At 41.1% G+C, this 27,397-nt stretch overlaps 1 protein-coding gene across 1 annotated transcript in view; it reads left to right on the top strand.

The window, feature by feature from the left end:
• The window catches only part of LOC149180052 (protein ROOT INITIATION DEFECTIVE 3-like), a 161,974-nt gene that overhangs the window by 68,818 nt on the left and 65,759 nt on the right, over nt 1-27,397 (top strand). The window contains exon 6 of the mRNA XM_089413744.1: nt 27,102-27,304. Coding sequence (XP_089269870.1) covers nt 27,102-27,304 — 203 coding nt within the window. The remainder of the gene's footprint in view (nt 1-27,101; nt 27,305-27,397) is intronic.

Below are 27,397 nucleotides of genomic sequence, written 5' to 3'. Positions count from 1 at the left end.
CCCGATGCAATGAGTGCTAAGTGGACTATTCAAAAATCATGAGAAATTAGTTAGTTACGACTAACTCCCGTGGAAGTGGTCATAGATGAATGACTTACTTAACGCAGTTGAATCCCAAAAAATGATATCTAATATAATGCACTGCGAAAACCCCCAATACTTAATTCAAAAGAGTGAAGGGAACTCTACTTGAATGGTTCATGAGGCACAATAATTGCTAAGGTTTTGCAAATGGGGTAGCAAGCTAAGTGGGCTTGATTATGGGGAAAACTCCACAGTTAAGCGCGCTTGAGCCAGAGGCGATCTGGGATGGGTGACCTCCCGGGAAGTCTTGGTTACCGGGTGCAAGCCCCGGAAGTGATGATTGACGCTATGTGATTTATTTCACTAGTTTCAATCCCACTTCTTCACCCCTGTGAGCATCACCCGATGCAATGAGTGCTAAGTGGAATATTCAAAAATCATGAGAAATTAGTCAGTTACGACTACCTCTCATGGAAATGGTCATAGATGAATGACTTACTTAATGCAGTTGAATCCCAAAAAATGATATCTAGCAAAATAAATTCATAAAGACACAAGCATACAATTAACAAAACACCAAAAATACCTAGGAAACCCCAACTAGGGAAAACTCGCTAGATGTAAAAGCTGAACTAATTTAAAGAACCATTTCTAAAACTATAAAGATTGACTGAACTGTAAATATTGTAAAGGAGTTTTATAGAGCTATCTATCCTGAACAGAGTATGAAACCTTAAAAAAAATTCTGTTCTAAATTTATACAAAACTTCATATAACTAATTGATTGATTCGATGATAAGTACTTACTTGGTCTGCTGTGGATGTCTGCTGCGGATGAATATGTTTTAGAACTTCTCCAGTTCGCTCCCGTTTACCAAAAGATCGAAACCACCTAGCCAAACTGAGCAGAACCTCGCTACTCAGTCCAGTAAGCTTCTCAGTTGAAGCAGACTGTTCCCCCGTGCCCAGAAACCTTAGAACAACCAGCTCTCCTTCTGTTGGTAACTCAAGTTTATAAAGTTTTGTACTTCTTCAGTATTCCCTTCGTTCTTTCTTCTTCTTCCTGATGCCCTCCAAAATTGTTCTCTTTGGTTTATAAAATGTTTCTTGGCGGTGGCCGCCCTTCCTCCAGCAACCCACCGCTTCATCTCCTCGTGACACCCTTCCCATGTCATGTCATATATATTTCTTTTTAAAAGGTATATTGATTTTTGATTAAATATCCTTTTGTTTGATTTTAATATAAAGGTTTAGGCTTATATTAAAATACTTTATCATTAATTTATTTTTATTATTTTATTAATTGATTAATATAAGTTATTTAATATTTATTTTATAGATAGGTCATTACACCAATTTGTGTTTTTATTGATTTGCTCAGAAAAATATCAGTAATTAATTGCAAATCACTTAGGAAAAATTCCCTTCTTACTCTTTGTTCCTCAACACAATATCCCACACACCCTAGACCAATTCAATCTCTCTCTTGTGCAACTGTATCAATTGTACAAGCTGAACTGTCTCCTTGCGCAAGCTATATTGGCCTCCTTAAGTGATGCACTCTCCCTGACCTCACGTGCTGACCAAGAACTATTTTCTTGAGCTCAAAACACATTCTTGCTAGTGCATAATCATATACCTCGACAAGTTTGCACCCTTCTCTATATAGAATCGAACTACTCTTCAACTCAAGTGAACTAGCACCTTAAACCCAAGTCGAACTGCCTCACTGAACTCAAGTTTAATTGACATCTTGAACTCAAGCGAACTGGCCTCTTGAACTTGAATCAAACTGCCTCATTAAACTGAAGTCAAATTGAGATAAAATCTCCATGCATGCTCAGTTCAATTTACTATTTTTGACTATAGGAAAATTAGAGAATTTTCTTAAGTCAACACTAAGAGAAAGTAAGATTGTGCCTTAGCTTCACATGTGGGTTCTTCTACCAAATATAGTGCACTACTAAATTTAGAAAAACCCTTCCATCTCTAACTTCAATTAACACTCCCTCTTAGAGAGGAAGGTGTTTTGTACTACACCCAATTTATTTATCAAGTAGACAAAACTGCGCTTTGCCAAAGCCTTGGTCAAGATATCTGCTCTCTGCTCCTCTGTAGGTACATACTAAAATCTGAATTTACCCCTCTGAACACAATCTTTGATATGGTGGTACCTGATCTCGATGTGTTTGGAGTGGTCATGAAACATTGGATTTTTAGAGAGCTTGATGAAACTCTGATTATCATAGTTTATGACCGTGGGCTCCAACCTCTAACTGAACAACTCGACAAGTAGCTTCCTCATCCAAAAAGCCTCGCAAGCTGCCAAGCTGGCAACCATGTACCGGACCTCAGTTGAGCTTAGTACTGCTGATCTCTGCTTCCTGCTAAACTAGGAAACATATTGATGACCCAACACTAAAAGCACAACTTAAAGTGCTCTTCCTATCTGTTAAACCCCTTGCACGTTCTGCATCTGTGAATCCTTGAAGACTCACTCCATCAACCTGCCTGTACAACAATCCATAATCTATTGTGCCCCTGAGATACCTCAACACGTGCTTAGCAACAACTAGATTCACTATAGTCGGCTTAATCATGAACGGGCTCAGCTGGTTAACTGCAAAGCAAGTGTCTGGTCATGTGTTCACAAGATACATCAACAATCCTATAAGTTGCTTGTATAGAGTTGGCATCCACTCGCTTACATATGGTAGCATCTACCTTCCTCCAGTTTGTGACTAGAGGCGTGGACATGGGCCTGCAAACCTGCATGTGGAAGCTCTTGAGAATCTCTTGCATGTATCTGCCTTGTCCTAAGAATATTTGCATCAGCCAGCCATACCTCCAGCCAAGGAAATAATGCATCAACCCTATATCCTTCATCTCAAACTCCTCTGCATGATCTTTCTCGCAGTCACAGATGAGCTCCTTGTCCATTGTCAATATCAAATCATCGACTTACAACACAAGAATGAGAGGCTAGCCCTCAACCACAATATAGTATAGGTTAGGGCCAACTTCACTCTTGGTGAAGCCCAATCCAAAAATGTAGCTGTCTATTCGGGCATCCCATGCCCTCGATGCTTGCTTGAGCCCATAAAGAGCTCTTCTCAGCTAGCAAACATGCATGTCTCTGCTGAAAGTCTCAAATCTCCTAGGCCACTCAACAAAATCTCTTCCTTAACAACTCTGTTAAGGAAGGCGGCCTTTACATCCATTTGGTGGATCCTCTACCCCATGTGTGCTGCAATTGCCAAAATAGTCCTAATGGACGAATATCGGGTCACTGGTGCAAACATCTCATCATACTCAATTCCTTCGACTTGAGAGAACCCTTTGGCCACAAATCTAGCCTTACACTTCTACACACTCCCGTTAGCCACATGCTTGATCTTGTACATCCAACATGATCCAACATTTGATTTACCATCATGTCTTGGCACTATCTCCCAGAGATCATTCTGCATGATGGAAGAGTACTCTTCCAACATAGCATCACACCAAAAGTTGCCTCCTTGTAACAAGAAGGCTCTGAGTCTATCACCTTAGTCATAACTGCCATGTACCATGTATATCTCTGTGGCTATTTACTCTTTTTGAATGTGGTATTGGAGGTCCAACTCTCTCTTGAGCCTCCCTAATCAACTTGTTTTTCCACGTGGCTCGAACTCTCCCTGTACTGGGAGTCACTGGTTAAGTGGAGTCCACTCGCTCTGCTCTCTCCTCCTATAACTGCGCTTTCTTTTCATTTGCATGCTGCTCAACCTATCTAACAACTAGTTGTGGTGAAGTCTGAGGAGCTGATTGAGCCTCCTACTTGGGAGCTTGTTGCTCATCCTCCTGAGTTGTACCTTGCTTACGCTCCGAGGACTTCCTAAGAGCCCTTCCTTCGTCGAACTTCACATCACGTCTGATCACTGTCTTCTTGAGTGCTGGAATATACACCCTGTATGCCTTAGATATCTCGCTATAGTCCACGAAAATGCCTTCTCTAATGTGGGCTCCAACTTTTGACTATCTGAAGACAAATGGCTGTAAATAAGACTGCTAAAACTCCGGAAGTGAGACACGTCAGGGTTCTTGCCTGTGAAAGCCTCCTCTGGTGTGACTCTGCCTAGCACCCTGTGTGGACTCTTGTTTTGCAAAAAGACTACAGTGTTGCATTCCTTTGCCCAAAGAAACATTGATAACCCTTGGTCATGCAAAGTCGCCCTGGCTGCTCCATCAATGCTCCTGTTCTTACTCTCAATCACCCCATTCTACTGAGAATTATGAGGTGCGGTGAGTTCTCTCCTTATGCCCTCCTTGGCACACAAGTCTCTGAAAGCATTGGAGATGTACTCCCTATTACCACTCAAACTAGCAGGGGCCCTAGGTGGGGTTCCTATAAAGCAACTACTAGGTCGAGGGCAACAATGGAGCGATAGCCCACTATTAGCTTAGCTAAGGCTCCCTGCTCTTTACGGACTTTCACCGATGGGAGGAGTTCCGGTGTATGAGGAATCACAGGAATATATGGTCAATGATAAGATAAAGAAATGATTCCTATGCCTATTCACAAGAGAGACTCAACTAAATAGGTTGCTTGCTTTAGAAGCAAGGTGATGGGCTCTATAGGAAGGGCTAAGAGGGCTTTTGAGGTTAGGGTTTGAGAATATGTCTTGTCAAGGAAAACCCTAGACTCAAAAGGTCTTATGAATGCTTGGCTTCTAAGTGATCTTTGTGGAATTGGAGTCAACAAGTTGCGGGACCACAAAGGGACAAGTGGACCCAGAATTAGGTCAAGGATATAGGGTTGATCAACCAAGGGTGTACTTAACCTAATTGGGGAAGGAAGAGGATCAAAGAAAGAATCTAGCTTTGATGATTTAGTGCTATGATCCCAATGAGGTATCAACCAATGGGAAACCAAGGGCAAGAATTGTTCTTTGAGCTAGGGCTTGAAATATCTCAAGATCCCACTGTTGGAATCTCGTGAAATTTGGAGGGATTCTTGAGGACAGACCAACGAAGTTGTGGGAAAGAGATTTAATTCTTTTGATTGATAAATTGTGAGGAAAGTGATGCCCTAGGTGATCTATGGAGGCTAGACCTATAAAAGAGGGTGAAGGTGAGAGAAATTCTCTTTGTAAATGATCACCTATGGAAGGATCAATGCCTAATCCTTTGGGGAAGATGGACTCAAGATGAAATTTGTGATTTAGAGGATATACACCCAATCAAGGAGCCTCCTACACAACTTTGCATGGTAATTAGGGCATGAGAACATCTGCTAGAATGATTTATACCTCAACTTGCAATAATTTGATGACTTATCAAGATGTATTCAATAGAAACAATCTCTAGGAACATTCACCCCTCTACACATGATACATAAGATGATGCAATGCTATAAAGACTAAATTTCCACAGTTTCGCATAAGAAAAGCAGTAAATTTCAGATCTAGTATAGCGAAAATCCCAACAACATCATTGTGACAAAGTAAATAACAAGAATAAACATGAAAAGAGTACTGACATGTGCAAAAGAGTATATCCAATCATCATATTATGCCAATAATAAAGCTCCAAGACAAGAGAGAGATATCCAAACATCAAAATTAATCCATTACATCCAAAATCCTCATCCAAAAGGGATAGCAAAAATCTCACAACTTACGAGAGATAAGAACCCAATATAAGTGATGATGATGAAAATGAATCATCTCACTGTATTTATACACTCTCTAATGAATTCGATTTAGCTAAATTGGCCTAATTGAGCCCCTAAAATAAAATAATGTGCATAATAACAATACTTTTGGTGACAATCCCACCAAATAGCTCAATAATGTAAAGATAAACCTCTTTAGAGGGTCGAATGATCAACAAAGTGAGTCGTTGGGCCTTAGAGGAGGCTTAATGAAGTCCAAGGGGTGCCATGATGTAGAAATGGATTCCAAACATAGTGGACAAGGGGTTGACCCCTTGTTTTCCAAGCAAGAACCTGTGGTGCTCCCAAGTGGGTGTGGGAGCACAAGGACATCCTCATGGGTCTCTAACTAGATCAAAAATACTTGTAGACCATCTGTAAGGGCTAGAATGATGACATAAACCCTCCCTCTGCAACGGGAGATATCCTTTGGACCCTGGAACATTTGCCAAGTGTATGGTGCAACTGTGGAGTCGGCTGGGCATGGTGGACTAGGTGCACCATCCTCATCCAAAAGGTGGAATAGAAGCAATCAATGAACACTATTGCGAATCCAGGAAGTAATATCTGTTATGGTGGAGGCCCATGGCTCTCACACTCACCCTACAAGTGCCAATGTGGCCCTCTGGAGAGCTAGGACCCCATATAGGGAGACCAAGCCCCAAATGAAGAATCCCCTGCAATCCTGCATAAGATCCAATGCGTCCCCTTGCCCTCCAATACAACAAGTCATTAGAATAATCAAGTAATAAAACTTACGAGTCATGGGATCAATGGGGCACTTCATGGTGACATGCCCTTCCATAGTGGGCTTTGGCATGTACAAGTGTCTCCAAGCTCAATAGGGGGTTAACCAAGGATCTTATTAGGTGGTTTCAACCTCTAAAGGGGGTGACATGTCCATGGTACATCCCTCAAGTGGTAGGTGGCAAATGATATAATAATGGAATGGAGTGGGGATTAGGGGCATCATCCTAACTACATGTCAAGGTGCAAGGGTAGCTATAATCGGGGAGGCCCACACCTGGTTATATAAGTGTAGGAGAGAGCAAATCGTGGTACATGAGTTACCTTGGTCTTTGTTTTTCCACCCTTCTTCATATGCCTTTTGCCTTTGATTGATTTTTCTTCATAACTGCTTGGGGCTCCAAGGGATGGAGAGCATGATGTGTAATATGTAGCAGTGGATACCCCCTTGAGGTGGAGCAGTTCATTGCCCACTAGGGGTTGGGACAATCACAGGTTCCTTAATGATGGAGGGGGCTCATTTAGAGCCAATAGGAACTAGGTTAATGGCCATGGATAAGAGGTAGAGCCCATGCTTGGATTTTTCCCATGTGCTAAATTTGTGTGTCCCGACCATCTTTTGCATTTTGTGGTACATTTCCTGTTGAGAGTGGCCAAACTATGCTTTTTATTTTCTTTTTAGCTATGTCAACCTCTGGGGCATCGTTCTAGGGCTAACCCAAGGTGTGTACAAGGGGAAGGGGAGGCTAACCCTTTGTGGATCCAATAGAGTCTAGACACATGTGGACCTAGATGGGAAAATAAATGAATGGGGCTAAAATGAGTGGAAGGGGAGTGATGTAGGTGGTATCGGGAAGCTGGACCACGCAACCAAAATTGGGATTTCTAATGTAGTGCCATCCCTAAAGCTAATGGCCAGTGAAGGAGATCCCATGGCACTAGGATACAAGGGTAACCATGAAATCAGGAAGTGGAGACAAGAGTATAAACCTGACTCACTCTTTCCGCCAAATCCTCCCACTAATTCATGCCCAAAAGTGCCCATGACAAGTAAGTAAAATTACTCAACTATACCAATGAAAAGCCATACCTTTGGGGTTGAGAGGCCCACCTTCAAACATACATTTTTAACAGATGGGCGAGGGACCACATGGCTGGCTCAAGTGGTGGAGAAAATGGCATATCGAGCTATTTGAGGCTGATGGCTGCCGACTGAGGACCATCTAGGATAATTTTTTTTCTCCTATGCATACTACCCACAGGTGGTGGGTAACGCTCCCCACCATTGTCTGACCTCAACACATTGATCCTCCTACCAGTCTGGTTCTCCACCAAGGCTTTGGACTCCATGAACTTCGAGAAGACCTGATTGTTCTTCTTCATGAAGAAGAACCATGTCTTTCTCGAGTGGGCATCAATAAAGGTGACATAATATCTGTATGCCATCAGGGATGGAGAGGAGAATGTTCCGCATACACCCAAATGTACCAGCTCCAAGATAATCTTGGCCTTTTTGTCTCTGCTGGAAAAGGATGTCTTGGCATACTTTCCAAGTGTGGGACCCTTGCACACGTCATGTTGATCTACACTGTACTGTGGTAACCTTGTGGCAATCTGCCTCAAAATGTTCAGCATGCCATGATGTAAGTGACCGATATGCCTATGCCAAAGCTCCCTATTACCTACCACCAGTAGGTGACCCCTACAGATAGCAGCCCCTTGATAACTTGATGTGCTACCATTCTTTGCTACTTGAGCATGATCGTATGTTTGAAGTGTTGAGAAATCTAGAGGGCAACAAGTGTTGGTGATTTTTCTTACATCGATAACTGCTTGTGATGTATTTTTACTTTACTAGATTTACTTCTTCTTTCCTTTATTTATTATTAGTGTTCTCTATCATCAAACAACTACCAAATCATAAAGAATAATGAGACAATAGGACAAAAGATATAGGCGATAAGCCAGGGCCAAAACCTCTCCAATTGAGAGGAAAACTCATCAGAATCCTTCTCTTCTTATAGAACTTCAATTGATGAATTCCAAGACCTATGACCCTTGACCAAGACCCTCCAAGACCAAGTCATCCTTCCTTCATGATGAGCTTTCTTTCCAGTAACAAACTTTGACCTTCCAACAACTTCTCCAGCAACATCGACCCCAACAACAATTTCAGCAACTTTGACCTAGCAGCTTCACAACTTCGACTGTGATACAATTTCAGCAACTTCGACCTAGCAGCTTCACAGCGTCGATCTGGAGGCATATTCACAACTTCGACGTTGTAGCTTCATAGCTTCAACCTTGCAGCGTCAACTCCGATGCGGCTTCACAACTTCAACCTTGCAGCTTCACAACTTTGATGTAGCTTCATAATTTCGTCTAGCCTAGAAACTGTAGAAGCCCTAACGAAAGAGAGAGAGAGAGGCCCAAAAACTTCGATCTTGATCTTCTTCTTCTTATTCATCCTCTTCTAGCTCCTATCTTGAGGAGATTGAACTTGCTTTAGTGAGTGTTCAAATGAGGTGAATTCCTTCTTATATATAGGCTTGTGTGGGGTACGAATTGCTATCTTGAGGCCAACTTGTCCTTTCATGTAGGCCGATTTGATCTTTGTGCCATGACGAGGTCTTGGAGGGTCTTTTGACTCAATTTTGACTTAATAAATTTTTCTTTACAATATGTAACATGCCCAAATGGGTCTTCAATACATGACAATGACTCAATTGACTTTATGACAAACCTAGAAGCACTTAATGGGTGCTTGACCTAAAAATAAATTTCTCTTGAGCGTGAAACCCATGCCTCAAGAATACTTATAATAAATTTATTTTTCTCTTTTCATTAAATACATAAAATCACAATTATGTATGCCATTATGAAGACCGAACCTAGTTACATATTTCAACACCCTCTCTTAACTAGGGAGGTATTCATAATCCATACAAGGTACTTGGACATTCTCAATATGAAGAATTCTCATCAGAAGAGTTGGAATGGTAACTCCTCTGTATAGCGTCATATCATCCAACATTGTCACATAGCAAGGCCTTGAGTAACAATTCTATCTCTCCACAAGATCAAAGCACAATGCTGGCGAGACCAATGATTTATAGACACCCTCATCATTGTCTCTCTCAAAACATACCCCACCTAGGTTCTCTTAGAGTATGTTCCACCAGGACTATTCTTATCTTGGATTTTTAATCCTCAAAGAATATCGGTCCTCTACGACTACTCTTATCTTGGATGCCCTACCACATCCTCAAAGAGTATCAGATGCCAGATACTTACCCAATCCTCCATTCTATCTTCCTAGGTGAAGATAAGAATGATGTGTCTATCTCTCTTCATGGCCTTCACTAAGACTTACGACTATTAGTCCTGGTCTAGTGCATGAAACATGAAGTAGAGAACCATGTATGTCACTCCCTCTTAAGAAGGGATGATCAATAAATTACATAAAAGGAATGTACCCAAGCTCCCTCTTAATCAGGGACTTGTCTAAGCTCCCTTCTATCCTCCTAGGTGAAGACAAGAATGATGTGTCTATATCTCCTCATGGCCTTCACTAAGGCTTACGACTGTTAGTCCTGGTCTAGTGTATGACACATGAAGTAGAGAACCGTATTTGTCACTCCCTCTTAACTAGGGATGACCAATCCATTACATAAAAGGAATGCACCCAAGCTCCCTCTTAATCAGGGACTTGTCCAAGTTCCCTCTTAATCAAGGACTTGGCCAAGCTCCCTCTTGATCGGGGACTTGCTTCTAGTAGCTCTTTAGGTGGATATCATGGGACAACTAGTTGCTTCAAGAGCTCCTCCTTTCGATGTCATGAACTTCTTTTTCTTTATTCAGGAGTCTTCATCTTTTTGGGACTTCTTCGTAGGGCATCGACCATCGATCACTTTCATTCATGAATCATGTCAGTCATGTCATCCTTTATTTCACTGGAAAGTGATCCATTAGTCCATATTTGACTTTTCCTTCATGCCTTGCTACCTTCTTCGGATCATGTTTCCTTCAGGATCTTTCATCCTACCATTGGGTGTCAGTAGATGACATCTACAACTCTTCCTTTGGTAGCCCTGCATTGGCCCATCCATATGTTATTCAAAAATATAAAATGAACATTAAATCAAAAATATCTTTGCGATGGTCTTTCATCATGACATCTCCTCGTTTGCATCAGCATCCTGCATATATATTGACCCATCTCCAAAAAGATATACACCGTCAAAGGTCTCTTATTTTTTCAGACTTTATCAGGATCTTCATATCTTTCCCATGGAGATATCATAGTCAAATCTTCTAGTCCTTGGATGTTGATTGCCTTCTCCATAGTTTCATTTTTCATGATCTCTTCCTTTCTTTATTCACACATTTCCTCCCAGGAACTTCCAATCATAGTTCCTTCAACTTTGTCAACCACCTCATATTTCATATGAGGACATATTATGTTGATTTCATCTAGTCAATGTGTGAACCATGCCTTCATGCATCCTTTCACAGGAGGAGATCCTTTCTTTTGATCATGCTCTTGAGGTAGAGCACTCATTCATGATATCTGCAACCATATGACATGACTCTATTTTATCAAGTACAAGCATACATACCTCATCTCTTTCTTTTGGTCATCTAGACTTCCTTTGACAGCTTCCTTGATTGAAAGAACTTCAATCCCTTGACCTACTTCACTTCTTTTGACATCATACCATCATCCCATGAATCCCATACAAGTTGGAATTCTCGGCGAGACACTTGCTTCTTCCAGAAGGTGAACCTTCCAATGAAGATTCCAATGGAGGATCTTGATCATCCTCATCCTGCAAATGCTCCTTTTGAATGATGTATAATGAGATTTATACTAGATGACTTTCTTTTTCCCATAAGTACTACTTATGCTTCTAATGAGGTTACCAAGAGCTACATTCTTCTATAGGTGATAACCAAAGACTTCTATTTCAGTTATCTTTCATGCTTCTTTATGATGATGTCACAAGCTCTTGCTTTCAATTGTATGTTTTTATGATGCCATCTCTTAACATGATACATCCTATCATGATTCTAATGATTCCTACCATGATAGTTATACTTTCCAACATAAAACTTGAAACATAAACCTGAAAAGAACTAGATGAGGAAGACTATCTCAATCATAGTAGAGATCTTTTACTTCCTCCTTCTTGGATTTCTTCTTTTTAGCTTCTTCCACTTCTTTAGTGATATGGGCTTTTTCCCTTCCTCTTTTGTTGTTGTCCTTCTTGAGCTTTGGACAATCTCTCTTGTAGTGCCCATATTCATGACAACCATAACATTGAACCTTTGACATGTTCTTTTTCTTTTTCTCAGGACCAGGCTTCCCATACTTCCCTTTTTCTTCTAGCCATGGTAGATAAAGCTCGAGCTTGCTCGCTTGATCCTACATCGATTTTTTCCTTTAGCCTGGTTTCTTCGATTTTGCACAATGACCATAGTTCATTGAATGGAGTAGTTTCCTTATTCTCATAGGTGCTTGATGTGAAGTTGCCTCATTCCTTTGGTAGTGCATTGAGCACTATGGTAGTCATTTCCTTGTCAGACATTATTTCTCCCAACTCTTGGAGTTGGTCTTCTTATTTTTGACACGCTCATAAAGTATGAGAATATTCCTTCTTCTTTTGAAATCTTCATCTTGTAGAGCTTGAGATTCTTCTTTTGACGATTCGACAAATAAACCCTTAACATGACCAACGATCAAATCTATCCTCTTCTTCATGCAAGAAAATTTTGACGACCCAACCAATTTGTTTCTTTCCTTGCAAAATGAAGTCATCTTGATAGATAAATTTAGATATAAAGATACTTACTTGTCAAGTGAAGATACACCTAGATGATGAAATCTTCAACTTGATGCCTTGTTGATTTTGATGATGATGTAGATAATAGAAGATGTCTTCTTGGTGAAGATGTCTTTCTTCAAAAGTGATCCTTGGCTCAAAGGGAGATCATATTGATTTCTTGATGATGACGATGACAACGCTTTTTCCCGCTTTTCTTCCTTCAGGACAACGCTAGTTAAACTTGTTTCACAACCTCAAATCTCAACCCTTCTTCAAAATTTCGGCTTGATGTAGCAATTTTGCAATTTCGGCCTTTTCTGCAATAACCCTAGTTCACACGTGTGGCTAGAAGATGGACAAATTTGCCTCCTTTCTACTTCACTTGACTTGAATTCTTTTTCTTGTTATTTTGGCTTGCAAAGGAGACCTTTGTTGGCACAAAAATTGATCCTTGATGGTGGCTGCAATTCGATACTTGCTGCTGCAGAAGGATGTCTTAATATTTCGCACGTGTGGAGAATATAGCCTAGAAACACAAACCCAAAAGTGCTTTTCTCTTCCTTCCTTGTGATAATGATTGTAGGATGTGTGAGATTCCTAAGAACGCTTCAAGTGAGGAACCCTTCTTTGGATGAACCCTTCTTTGGATGAGCTAGGGTTTTGAGGTCTTCTTTGATGCTCTTAATTATTCCCTTTCAATATGATGAGAGGGTTAGTCCTTCCTTATGATTGATGCTCTTGATATGATTGATGCTTTCAAATTTTTTTCCTTGAAAAATCCCCCTTCACTTAACCAACTTCGTCCATGAATTCAATTTTCCTCACAAAATCGATTTTTTACTTGATGGAGGGTCACAAAATATTTTCTTTAATTTCTTTCCTTGAAATTCCCTCATTCAATTTAACCACCCGGACAAAAAAATCGATTTCCTTGAGAAATTAATTTTTCTGGCCCAACAAATTTTTTTGTGGGATTTTTCTATCTTGGGAATGAGTCCTTCAAATTTAATCTTCCTCGAGAAAGTCATTTTTCTCCAAAAAATCATTTTTCCACTTGGAGAGAATTATTATTTTCTCTCATTTTTATTTTTATTATAATTTACATCGACTCTATACACTAGGACTCACCTAAGACATCACCATCGAGCCCCAACCTAGCTTTGGGGTATGCTTGGGAGAAAAATTCCACTAATTATTTGATGTTTAGGAAAAACATAAATAATTAGTTGAGGTTAAAAAACTCCCTAGAGTGAAACTCTTTGCTGAACATCTTAACCTTACCTAGGTGTTTTACATGGCTTCATAAACATACTGGAATCATTTTGACATATGGCCCACAGGGCTGCAAAATTTGCGTTTACAATCTTGACAAAAATGCTGATGAATAATGATGATCCTCTGGATGTCTCATTTGCTCGAACATGAAGGAATGCTTTGAAAAAAAATGTATGCTATTATTGGGTAGTTGGCACAAAGTGGTCAACATTTGACTCTACTTGGGGACACGTTGCTTCATTGAAGGAATGTGAGAATCCAAAATAGAGGATGCCCTATGGTATCATATGCGTTCTGTGAAGTCCATTTTGAGAACTTGACTACTCACAAGTGAATCCATAGCTTGTTTGTCTGATGTGCCTTGTCCAATTCTGATCATCTTAGGATGCTAAATTATTTCAATGTTGTGCTATATGTGGCCATCAAATTTATCAAGCTTCTTTCGTTTTCTTTTCTGACTTTTATCTTGCTGAGGTATGACACTGCTTACCACTGATGATTTATCTTTTATATCCTTTCTCTTTTTCTGCCCTTTTCTTTTCTTCCTAGTTAATCGTGACGATGATGATGATGCGATTGTGGTCAACCTTTTGGTCTTCTCTGGAAAAGGTTCTGACGGACAATCTAAAATACCCAAGCTTCCTATGCTATGCTAAAATTCTTTATTTTGAGTTTGTACTGTTATGGGTTCCAAGAAATTCGTTAACACCGCATCACTGTCATGTATGGATGCTCCACTTGTAGTTGCGTTATTTGCTTTCCTAGGATCTCTAACATGATATCTCTTTTCAAGTCCCCTGTAGAGTCTGACCATACCACCAAAAGTTGAAGGAATGGTAGCATAAGATAAGTCCAATTGAATACACCCTCCAAGGTCAACTGCAAATTTCCTAGATAGAAGCATGCCCCATGCATCAGGCACATCTATTACCACAATATCTGTAGTAATCATTCTGTCAGGATATGCTGCTAGAAAAACTTGTAAAATTAATCTGAATACTTCAATCCTTTTTGAATCCATGGAACAAATTTTGTGATAAGGCCTTGATATCCCTAAGTTTAGTTGTTCCATGACTTTCTTGGTCATAACATTAGCTGAAGCTCCTGAATCTAGCATAAAATTATGTAGAAGGCGATCATTAACCATCAAAGACATAAAGAATGGTTGATGATCCTCATTCGTCATATAGCAATTCATATTTTTCAATTTAATCTCTTCGTCTTCTGGTTCATCATCTTGTATAGCGATAATTTTCTTTTGATTAACTCCAATGGCATTTAGGAAGTTTGCCTTCTCAGATGGGATCTTCAAAATTTCTGATACCGGGATGGGAATCTTTGCATCATTTATCCATCCTCCCTAGTCAATATTAAGACCAGAATTATAAGTCCTAGAGGCAATCTGATTCCCACTTTGTCTCTAATCCCTTTGTTGATAAGTTAATCCTTTATCTTTTGCAATTTCCAAGATTTGCTCTCGAGAAGGCCTCTCACTATACAAATCAATAATCATATCCTTTTCATCACTAAAATTATTCACGCCATAACACAATGCACTTCGAATGATAAATTATTAAACAAAAGAGGTTTGATTCACACAAGAAATCTAGGGCAGTAATTGTTGGAAAATCGATATAGATGGTAGTTAAATGATTTTCCTCTTAATGACATTAACTTGTGATGTTTTCTTTATTAGTATTAGGTTTCTTAATTATACTTTCTTATCATCAAGATTAAAGCCTAGCAACAAATAGAAGAGAACACAAGATATAGGCACGCTGCCACGGCAAAACCCTACTTTAGGGGAAAATCCAGTCACAAATTCTTCTATCAGTAGATTCAAAAGATGAGACGACCAAGACCCTTTCAATCTAGACCTAATACATCCTCCATCAAGTCATCCTTGTAATTGTGAGAGCACCGAATTCTTATCCCTGTGATAATAATGAAATCATTTCACTGTGAGACCTTGTTACTATGGCAACACCAAAATCTTCTTCACTGCTTCTAGACCTTGACATTATAGCCACACCAAAAACATCTAGCAATAGCATTGAACTGTGGATACCAAAATCATCCCTGTGCCTAGATCAAGCTCCATTGTGACATTGAAACATCCTCCCTGTAATCCGATCTGTACACTGATGTTACCAAACTTGTCATCAAGAATAAGCCCTCTCACTGTTATCACATCGAATCCTTCTTCTTTGTATCTCCACTGAAATCCGCACCATCATACTTTGATACCCATCAGAGACATATGCAAGCTTGTTGTGATCTGTGGAGCAAAGTATAGGCGGGTATATATAATAGTATGACCATAGTAAATAAGCTGACATGAACCATGAAGAGATGCGACTTTATTGTAGGCCGACATAAATCATTTTATCACTGTTTTCTTTGAGGCCGACTTGTAGGAGTCGTTGAGGAGGTTGATTTTAATGATAACCTTATTGAAGCCAATCGAAAGAGATTTGATGGAGGATGCTTTGACCAATAAACAAATTGAAAGGGAAAGAAAGGAACAACCGGATCAGATCCCTTGTCCTCTATATTTAGAATATAATCCCGATGAACAATGGTCATATACACAGGAGATGCAGAGAAACTTATTTTCTGCTTTCTCTGAAGAAGAATAGGAGAATATGGTTCACCAGGAGGTCAGTCATAATGGAGAAGCAACATATCTGGAAGATATAGATTATTATTGCAAACAGTTTGTAGAGTTCATGCTGGCACAACCACAACATAAATATAATCTAAGATCTTCAAAGAAGAGGTCAAGAGAACTAGAGCAACAAGAGGAAACTGCCCCCCAAACCATTCCCTCAGTACCAGATAAAGGGAAAGGTAAGTTGAATCCTGACCCTGCCAGGGTAAAAGTCCCCTTGAATAAGGAAAGAAATAGCTCAGAGGGGCACACAGCAAAGGAGGCACCTGTTCTGCAGAAAAATATGTGGTAGTGAAGGAGAAGCAGAGCCAGGAGGTATAGAAAAGACCCAATCTTCATTCAACCTTCAAAAGGAGCTTGAAAAGGTAAATATTTTTGTTCCATTGACTGAGCTTCTGAAGCAGCCTACCTATAAAGCTCAGGTATCTCAATTCATGCATCCATCAGTCTCATCACCCACCCATGATTCTCTAAATCTTCAGGAAGAGAGGCCAATGGTGGTCTTTGGGCCGCATGTGGAAGAACTTGATCATTCCATTGCACCTTTCTTTGTGGCTCTGGGAATCCATGACCTTATTTTGCATAATTGCATGTTGGACTTCAAAGCCTCCCACAACCTCATGCCATTGGAAGTAATGGAACAACTTGGCTTGCAGATCACCAGGCCCTACAAGGACCTATACTCCTTTGACTCCAAGAGGGTCAAATGTTTGGGAATGATAAAGGATCTGGTGGTGAACCTGGCTCAGATCCCGGTGAAGAGCATGGTAATGGACATAGTAGTGGCAGATATACCCCCTCGTTTTGGCATGCTGCTATCTAGATCTTGGGGTTCCAAGGTGGGGGTCTGTATCAAGTTGGATCTAACTTATGCCACCATTCCTATTTTTGGAGGAGAACAAAGGAGGCTATATAGAGAATCCAAGTTTGTAAAAACTGTGACCTCAGCTAAAGGCTCAAAAAACTCCCTAGTGTATGGAAAAGAAAGTGACCTCTCCTGTCTACTCCTAGAAGAAGATGAGTCTATCTTAGAAGAAACATCAGTCCACCTAACATGGCAGTTAGAACATCAACATGCAAGTGAAAGCAAATTATGGAAATTATATTTTGATGGAGCCAATTCAAAAGAGGGAAATGGGGCAGGAGTATTGTTGGTATCTCCTGAGGGCCGCCTAATACCCCTCTCATTCAAGTTGGAGTTCGAAGCAACTAACAACGTGGTGGAGTATGAAGCACTACTCCTTGGGTTATAAACTGCAAAAAATATGAATATTGAATGCCTAACAGTTTATGGAGACTCTGAGTTGGTCATAAGACAAATCAGAAATCAATGCCAGGCCAAACACCCCAGACTGAGGACCTACTGCAATGAAGTGTGGGATTTAATTGAAAACTTCTTCCTGGCTTTTAATATCCAATTTCTGCCCAGAGAAGGAAACATAATGGCTGACTCCCTTGCTATAGCTGCAAGCACTTTTAGGCCCCCTCAAAATCCTCTCCTCAGATATGAGGTGGAAGTCAGGTGTAGACCCTCCATACCTGATAACATCAAGCACTGGCAGGTGTTCGAAGATGACGAGCAAGTGAAACGATTCATAGAAGTCATTGGGGAGTTTTCTAACTCCACTATTGATCAAGAAGAAGAAGAAGAAGAAGAAGAAGAAGAAGCAAATCAAGAAGTCGCTTCATGGAAAGACGTAGTGGTTGGGCACAAAATTTTGCAACTGAAAGGGAATACTATCCCTCGCAGACTAGTCCCACTAGAAAGGCTTTTTAATAAAGACGACATAGTCGCCAAACAAATGGCTCCTGAGATGGACGATCAAGTACAAGATTGCAACATTGGATCAGAGGAGGAGCCCCAGATGATCAAGCTGTCAAAAGGAATCCCCTTGCATTACAAACAAAGGTATTTAGATCTTTTCAAAACCTACAAAGATGTTTTTGCTTGGTCTTATGATGATTTAAAAACGTTTGATACTAACATCATACAACATAAGATTCCTTGAAAAGCGGAATGAAACCCTGCAAGCAGAAGCTTAGACAAATAAATCCACTCTTACTCCCCTCTATTGAAAGGGAAAGGATGCTGATCTAGGCAAAGATCATAGTACCTTTAGAATACTTTGAGTGGGTAGCGGATTTGGTCCTGGTTCGGAAAGAGAACGGAGAGATAAGGCTATGTGTAGACTTCCAGAATCTAAATAGGGCGTCTTTGAAAGACAACTACCCGCTGCCCAAGATGGATAATATATTGCAGAAGGTGGTTGGTTCAGCCAGAATGTCCATGATGGACGGGTTCTTTGGATACAATCAAGTGGCAGTTCATCCCGAGGATCAGGAAAAGACTGCTTTCACCACCCCGTGGGGAACATTCATGTATGCTTGCATGCCTTTTGGGCTGATAAATGCAGGGGCCACATTTCAGAGAGCCATGGACATAGCTTTCATGGGGGAGCAAGAAAAATTCGTGGTGGTCTACTTGGATGACATCACAGTCTTTTCCAAGACTGAAGAGGAACACATCCTCCACTTAAAACTCACTTTTGAGAAGTGCAGGAGATATGGCCTCTCCCTGAATCCTAAGAAATCTCAGTTCGCCCTAAGTGAGGGAAAGCTGCTAGGACATATAGTAGTGCAGGAGGGCATGAAGATCGATCCTAAACGAGTTGAAGCTATCAGCCACATTCCTTTGCCCAGGAATAAGAAAGAAGTCCAAGCCTTCTTGGGGAGAATAAATTTCTTAAGGTGGTTTATACCCAACTATGCAGAGATAGTCAAGGGTATTACAGACATGCTCAAGAAGGGAAATGAAGTCAAGTGGAGCCCTGTCCCCCGTGATTCTTTTAGTAGAATCAAAGAAGCTTTGGCTGAAGCCCCAGTGTTAGCCAACCCCGACTATTTAGTGCCTTTCTACATCTTTTCTTTCGCCTCCCCACATACCATCGCCGCAGTGCTGCTACAGAAAAATAAAGCGGGTTATGAGCAGCCCATCGCCTTCTTCAGCCAAGTCCTAAGGGACGCTGAGCTAAAATATAATATATTGGAGAAACAAGCCTATGCACTGGTAAAGGCTCTGAAGGCATTTCGCACGTATGTGCTGCAATCGAAAATCACAACGTTTGTCCCAACGACAACAGTCAAGGACATCTTGGTGCAAGGAGACAACAAAGGAAAGAGGGGTAGGTGGATAGCGAAAATACAAGAATACAGTTGGAAATAAAGCCTACCAAGCTCATTAAAGGCTAGGGGCTGGCCAAGGTTTTATCTGAATCCAACTGCCAAGCACTAGGGATAAACCTGATCACAGAGGAAGGCAGACCAAAGGATCACCAGAGCAGTATTAAAACATCTGAGCAGAAAATCTATGCCAAATACGAGGGATCACCTTGGTATAAGAACATCGTTCATTACCTCTTATTCCTAAGGTGCCTGTTGGGGCTGGATACATCCAAATACCAAAGCCTGAGATTGCAAGCGCAGAAATATATCATATCCAATGGCCTACTCTACTGGAAGGACCCTATGGGGGTATTGTTGCTATGTTTGGTGGAAGGAGAGACCCATAAAGTGATTGGGGAGTTTCATGAAGGAGTCTGTGGAGGGCATTACAACTGGAAGACCACGACACACAAAATCCTCAAGGCTGGATTCTACTGGCCTACGCTGTTTGGGGATGTTCATTCCAGAGTCAAGATGTGCCAGAAATGCCAAGTGTTTGCTGAAAGACAAAAGTTTGCTCCTCTCCCCCTGATTCCTGTGCATGTGGAGGAGCCTTTTAGACAGTGGGGATTGGACTTCATAGGGGAGATCAATCCACCATCCAGTGGCCAACACAAATGGATATTAACAACCACTGACTATTTCACCAAGTGGGTAGAGGCCATCCTAGCTAGAAATGCTATAGACTCAGTGGTGATAAAATTCATGGAGGAGAACATACTATCCCGCTTTGGTTGTCCTTTCAAAATCATCACTGATAATGCTCAAGTCTTCAAATCTACCAAGTTCACTAGCTTCTGCCATAAATATAATATCACCATTGGGCACTCCACTACATACTACCCTCAAGGCAATGGCTTGGTTGAGTCCTCAAACAAAGTTGTGGTGAGGGTGCTGAAGAAGACTAGCACTGAAAATCAAAGGAACTGGAACTCCCAATTGAAGTTTACTCTATGGGCGAACCGAGTAATGCCTAAAAGATCCACTGGAAAATCACCTTTTGAACTAGTGTATGGCAAGGTTGTTGTCTTCCCAATCCAACTAGCAATGCCAGTAGCAAGGTTGCTACAAGAAGCCGAGGAAGAACCAAGCGCCTTGACAAGGAGGATAAATCAGCTGGTTGAGCTTCAGGAAAACAGAGAACAGGTGGAGGCCAAACTGTCCAATTACCAACAAAAGATGAAATCTCTGTTTGACAAGAAGGCCAAGGACAAACCTCTTCAGCCAGGAGATTTAGTTCTTAGGTGGGATGTCCGACGGGAGGACAAAGGCAAACATGGAAAATTTGATCCACTATGGTTTGGCCCCTTCAGGATTGCAGAAGAGAGAGGGAACAACACATATCTGCTTGAAAACTTGGATGGTGAACTGTTGGAACTGCCAGTAAATGGTCAGTTCCTCAAATTTTATTTTCAAAATTAGAAGTACCTGTCTCACACTCATTGTAAATATCCGGTGTGTGTATTGCAATTGTTATTTGAATTTTCATTTTATGTAAAAAATTCTACTTTCATGAAAGTTATCTTTTGATTAGAAGTGACTCCATGCCCAAAGGAGTAGTTCGCAGTGTGCAGGTTCTCAGCACCTTGCTAGCAAGGCACTGTCCCCAAGTGGAGCCAATGTTGTCACTCACTGCTCACTCACTGCTTTGCAAATGATCAGTTGTCCAGGATGCATAAGAGCAGTGAAGTTGAAGCCATTTCCTAAGCCACAAAAGCTATCAAAGCTTGATTAGACCCTCTCCATTGCATAGTGCCCGAAATGAGCTTTCCAACAGTATATAGAAGTCCCAAAATGGACCTCTGGATCAGAAGATATGGCCTGTGGAAGATCAGGAGTCTTGTTGCCTTGAAGTGAAGGAAAAGAGCTTATTAGAGGACCCCAGGCATAGCAAGTTGAGCATATTGAACATCCCGCAGTTCCTTATGGGCCATCCTTAAGGAATTGCAAGGGCGGGGGGGGGGGGGGGGGGGAAGCACGTCGATAGTGTTAAAGCATTAGGGAAGGGTAGAGGCCGATTTACACTAAAAATCATTGAAAAACCAAGGGTAGGTGGACCCCCTTTCTCTCTCCTCCGGGGGGCCATGTGGCATACTACCCGCAGTCCCGCACTCCGCAAACCCGTTGTCTTGCAGCTTCACACTACCCACAGTCCCGCATTCCACATATTGGCGTGGTCCCGGTGCACATACTTAAGGTTATCGACGGTTCAAAGTGCTGAACGTCGATATCGCATCCTGCAGGTTCCCGCATCCCGCAGGGCCATCTCGGCGACCCTGCAGTCACATCAAACTCCAAAACCTTGTGGGGGGTCGATCTTGTGATATAGTGTGAAATAGCCGGGGAGGGCCGAAAAAGTCTAACAAAGAAAAGCATGGAAAAACCAAGGCCAGGCTGCCCCCTTCTCTCTCCTCCACACGGCGGTATGACGGTACGGTAAATCCTGCATCCCGCAATATTGATGGATCAACGAGGTTTTCATTCCAAGACCGTGTGGGGGCCGATTCTACGATACAGTGTAAAAGTTCTGGGGAGGGCCGAAATTCATTAACAAAGGAAATGCATGCGAAAATAGGGCCAGGTAGGCCTTTTTCTCTCTCCTCCAGGGGGGCACGTGGTGGCATACGATTGGTCCTTAGAGCTGACATGGCAATTGACGTGGCAGTACGGAGGACACGTGGCAGTACATGCTGACATGGCAGATGACACGTGTCACTTAGTTTCAGCGTTTTCAAGGGTCCCATGGAGCCATTTCCGGGTGACACGTGTCACCACTCACAAGGTGACACGTGGTGGTGATGACATCACCCCGCAGATCAGCGATCGCAACTGTTAAGGGGAAAGGCTAAAGGTAAAATGCTATCAAGCGCCGGGATGTGGGATTCCGATTGCAATAAAGAAAAGGACCCCGGATGCGATGTTTCATAGGCCATATTTCATAAAGTTTTCGCGTCCGGGATATCGACCGATGCGGTGTAAGGGGCCATCAACAACAATTCAAGTTCTAAAAGGAAAAAGGCCCCCGCACAACTATTTGAAAGCCTTAGTGCCGAAGGGCTAAGCCCTTGGTTCCAGCCCCTGGTCCTATGAGGAAAATTACAAAAGGGGCTATAATAAAGGGGACCCAAGGGGAAATCGGAGCTCGCCTGTGTCGTATCATTTCAGTGTTAAAGGCTCGCACTCAACTGACTGTTCACTACATCAATGAACACTTCTCCAGGTGTATCAGAGAGCTGAAAAGGACTGCGCAGAGATTTAAAGGTCGTATGGGTCAGTAGTTGGGGTGTTTAATGGAGGGATGGCGCATTCAAACCAGGGGCGGGCGCATTCATGAGAAAACCATTTTGCAATACGCATCCAGAGTTGGCGTCAAAAGCAATTGTAACACTACATACAGAAGATCGAGCATTCAAAACCAGGGAGATCCATGCGCCGATTGTATTTAGCAGGACTTTAAAGGCAGAAATGACAAGAGTTAGTTGAGTAACATAGGAGACCATAGCATGAACTAGATGCAGCTTGAAGCTGAAGTAATTATAGGGATGGGCGCAGAGATATTGCATTAATGTTTCATCTGTTTTGTGATCTTGTGATGTGCTTTCCTTTATGAGGCAATTACTGTTTTTGTGATGTTTTTTTGGACACAGAGCCTTCCCTGGCCAAGACAGCAAGCTGATATGACAGCTGAGACTTGGCCCAGGGATATTTTGTACTGTATCATGATTGATAACGCACTTCTTATAAATAGGGGGTAGAAACATTGAATAAAGGTTCCGAAATCTGCAAAGAAGGGCTGATATTTTTGTGAGACTGTATCACTTAGTTACATAGATCTTGCAGAATATCACAGGAGTAGTGGTGATTCCCCCTTTGAAGTATTACAATGTGTTATTTCTTGTTTTCATCCATTTTGTCTATTTTCTTCTCTGAATTCATGTAACAATAGATGCTAGAATATTTCATACTTGCCTACAGATTCATTTGCATTGAGCTGTTAATGCACATGCCTGTTTGATGGGTTGAAATTATATCTTTAAACTGCACTACATGAATCACAACATCCAGTTTCTTTTCAGTCCATTATATCTACCTGTAACTCAGATAATTGTAGCAAATCTCATGGTTTCAGGCTCTATGTTTTTAATATAGAATTCTTGGTGCTTTGAGCTCTACATTTTGAGTTATCCCTTCTCTTTGTCTTCTCTCATTTATTCCATAAAGCTGATTAAACTGTAAGCCTTTGAAGTGCTCGGCCTCCACTATTTTCTATTATATTTATGGGAACTGTGTATGTGTAGAAATACTGAAATACCTGACCTGTATCTTTGGATGAAAGAACCAACTCATGCCTCTTATATGTGTATAGAACATGGGTGATGTCTCCTCCTGCTTGAGAATCATTTGAGGCACACCGATTTAGATGTACCCAGGAAATGGTTTTGTAAGAAATCCAAGGCTCTCTCTGGGAGCAACAACAAGGGGAAAACCCAATCCAACTCTTCCACTAATAGATTAAATCAAATTGAGACAATACAAGACCTTTTGACCCTAACAAAGACCTCCTCCAATCACCAAGTCAACCCTTCCTTAAAGTAGATGATCTCTAACAAATCCTCCAAGTGTCAGCTCCCCAAAAACTGCTTCGATGCAGAATTTCGGCCTCCCAACTACATAATTTCAGACTTGCAAGTGTTGTTCAACACAAGAGGTTTCCAGGGAGAAATCTAACTCTTCTTCGGTGGACTTCGAGTGCCATCCTAGTAGAGCCGATGTTGTGTGGTGGAGCTGTTTTGGAGGTGTTTTCTTAGGCAAATTCGTGGTTTTCTAGAGCAGTGTGGGTGCAGATAGGAGCTACGCTTTCCTGGGGAGAGCGAGTTGCATTGCAACGTTCCTTCCAGGCTTTGAAGAGTCATTTCCATTGGGGATTAGTAGCAATTTTGTAGAGGTTTGCTGGGGTTTTGAGAGGCCACTCTTCAGGCTGAATTCTTCTCTTCTGGGCTAGCGCAAAAGTGACTGGCTTGGGGCCCACATAGTATTTGGTGGAGGTCACTCATTGTGGGGCCTTGGTCAGTGATTTTGGCGCTGAGTTGGTTTGGGAACTCAAGGAGGAATTTAGGAAGAATACTCAGCATTTTTGGAGGCGGTGAGCAACAATATTTCCAGGTGGGTCAAATTATCAAGCAGTTGGAGGAATACATGGAAATTGGGGGTCATTTTGGGGGTCAAGACTAGGCCAAACCCTTTTTGAGTTTTGGTGGGTTATTTGAGAGGAGACTGGGGTTAATTTCCTGGAATTCTCTAAGCACCAGAAGTGGGTCAAACAACGGTTCTACATCAGCTAGCAGTGCAATCTTTCTAGGGCCAGCACAGAACTCAGAGGGGATTGACTTTCCAACATCCGGGCATTTGTCTTCTCCACCGGGACTTGTTTAGCTTGCCTTGGGCAAGCCTAGGTGCACTCACTTCATACTTATGTGTACCCCTATTGATTTATAATAAAATGGCTCAGCTTGGCGCAATTTTTGGTGCATTTCTGGATGTTTAATTTTATGTGTGGTTTTTGTATTGCATGTACATCTGACTGCTTTGTTTATCACTGTTAATTTTCCATTTGGAATATTACAGAATGTAGAATTTGGAACAAAATATGATGACCAAAAGCTGCATGATGATGATGAAATCTGAAAAATTTTGATTGCTCTGAAATGGACTATGCTATAGGGTAGTTGACACTTGAGTGGTCAACAACTGTAACATTGGGGAGATTTGAACCTTGGTGTGTGTTAACAATGCTGACTTTCACTAATATGCATGGTATTGTTGAGGGACATTAATATGTGCCAATAAGCTGGTAGAATTGCATATTCTATATTGGTTTTTTCTTCTATGAAACATTCTTTTCTCCTTCACACTTTCTAATGTTGAGAATTCAGTAGGGCAATGTATATGTTAATTCTCTTAACTTGATAACTGCTTGTGTTAGCTTTTTACTTATTAGCTTTGATCTTTGTTAGTTCAATATGCAATACATCAAACAACTACCAAAACAGTAAGAACAATGACACAGTATGTAGGCTCCAAGCCAGGGCCAAAACCCCTCCTCTTGAGGGGAAAACCCATAAAATCTCTTCTTATCTTTTAGATATTTCAATTGACAAATACCATGACCTAGACTTAGACAACTATCCTCCAAGATCAAGTCTTCCTCGACCTCCTGCTGCAATATCTTTGACCTCCCCAGTAAATCCGAAATTTTGCCTCAACAACTGCTGCTGCTTTAGTAGGAGACATCGATCTCCTTCTTGCTACTCTTCCCTTGACCTCACTTGCCTTGATTTGAATTTTAGGGCTAGAAGGAAACCCTAAGATACCTTCCATTGCCTTCTAGCTCTTGCTTCTTCCAAAATCGAACTTCTAGACTTCCCCAGTGCAGAAACCCTAACTTCACATTCCCAAAAGAAAGAGAGAGACCCAAAACATTTCGACTTCTTCTTCGCACTTCTTTCTTTGTCCTAGTGCTTCCTCCTTCATATGGGAGATGAGTGAGTGAATGATCCAAATGGAGGACGAGTTCCTCTTATATATAGGCTTCTTGCAAGGGTGGACATGTGTCTTCACTTACGCTGACTTGACAACTTATGTAGGCCGACTTGATCTTGGAGGTATTTCGACATTTTCAAGACAAAATAATTTTTCTTTTACAATTTACAATGTGCCCATAGGGTCTTCCATATATGACAATGATTCTTATGCCTAGGACAAACCGTAGAAGCACTCAATGGGTGCTTGACCCATAAAATAAAAGAGCTTGAGCATTAAAGCCATGCTCCGATAATAATAATAATTTCTTTTTCATTTTAGATATACAAGAATACATTTCATACTAAGAAGACTGAACCTAGTTACACATTTTTCAACATCTAACATGTGTAGAGGCCGAAAGGAAACACCACATTCTGCACACCACTCTGTCACTTGTATATAGACCAAGGAGGGGATGAATCCCCAGCTGGCGGAAAGGGAAGAACCCATTCACCATACCGTGAGTTGCACATGTCATTAGTTCTTCTAGGTTAAAAGCCTAGATCGGTCAATTGGAATATCATGAAATGAGCTGAAAATACATAACTATAATTTGTAGTGATTGCTTTGAAAAGGTATACACTGAAGAAATACAAGAAATAGGTCTATAACTTTCCAATGATGTGAAAACAGACATGATTATGGTGAGGTTTATTCAGTATACCTCAAATATATGGTAAACATGACCAGGGGATGATAGATTGACCAAAGAAAAGTGACATGTTAATTTTTTTTATCATTTTTCTGTCAGGCATAGTCTTTCATCACCTTAATATAACATGGTAGACGGCCAGGTTTATGGATAATAAATAAACATAGGAGTTAATAAGCCCCAGTTTAGAAATTAGAGATGATTTAAACTTTAAAGTAGGTATCAGTCAATTGATTACACATAATTTAAAATTTTAAGTATTCAAGCAAACTGTATTTTACTCTAAAGACTAATAGGGAAAATTGTCTTATTTAAATGGACTCTTGATTTTTATGTCTAATCATATGTTACTTTGTACAATGATTTTAAGTTTCTGCCACTAAGTATAACGTTTTTCCAATGTCATAGGTCTGGAGTCTTGGCCATGGCACTCTGCTGCAGACATTTTCATTTTCAACACAGATTAATGCTATTATACTAGATCCTGGAGAACAGTTACTATTTACAGGCTCCACAGATGGAACAATATTTGTCAGTCAATTTGAGATTGGACTGCAAGACACTGCTGCTGTTGTTACAGAAGACCAATCATCTAGATTGACTGGGCACAGGTAATATTTAGATTGTGGAAATGTTGGTTTATGTGTATCTGTAGATTGATGGGCACACAAGTGATGGAATGCGGAATGCTTTCTACTGAAGAC

Source organism: Pinus tabuliformis, chromosome 3_2 (genome assembly GCF_031772625.1).
Source record: "Pinus tabuliformis cultivar Carrire ecotype Pingquan chromosome 3_2, CPIR1, whole genome shotgun sequence".
Lineage (NCBI taxonomy): Eukaryota > Viridiplantae > Streptophyta > Pinopsida > Pinales > Pinaceae > Pinus > Pinus tabuliformis.
The sequence above is the reverse complement of the archived record's forward strand: the minus strand, read 5'-3'. Positions and strand labels throughout refer to the sequence as shown.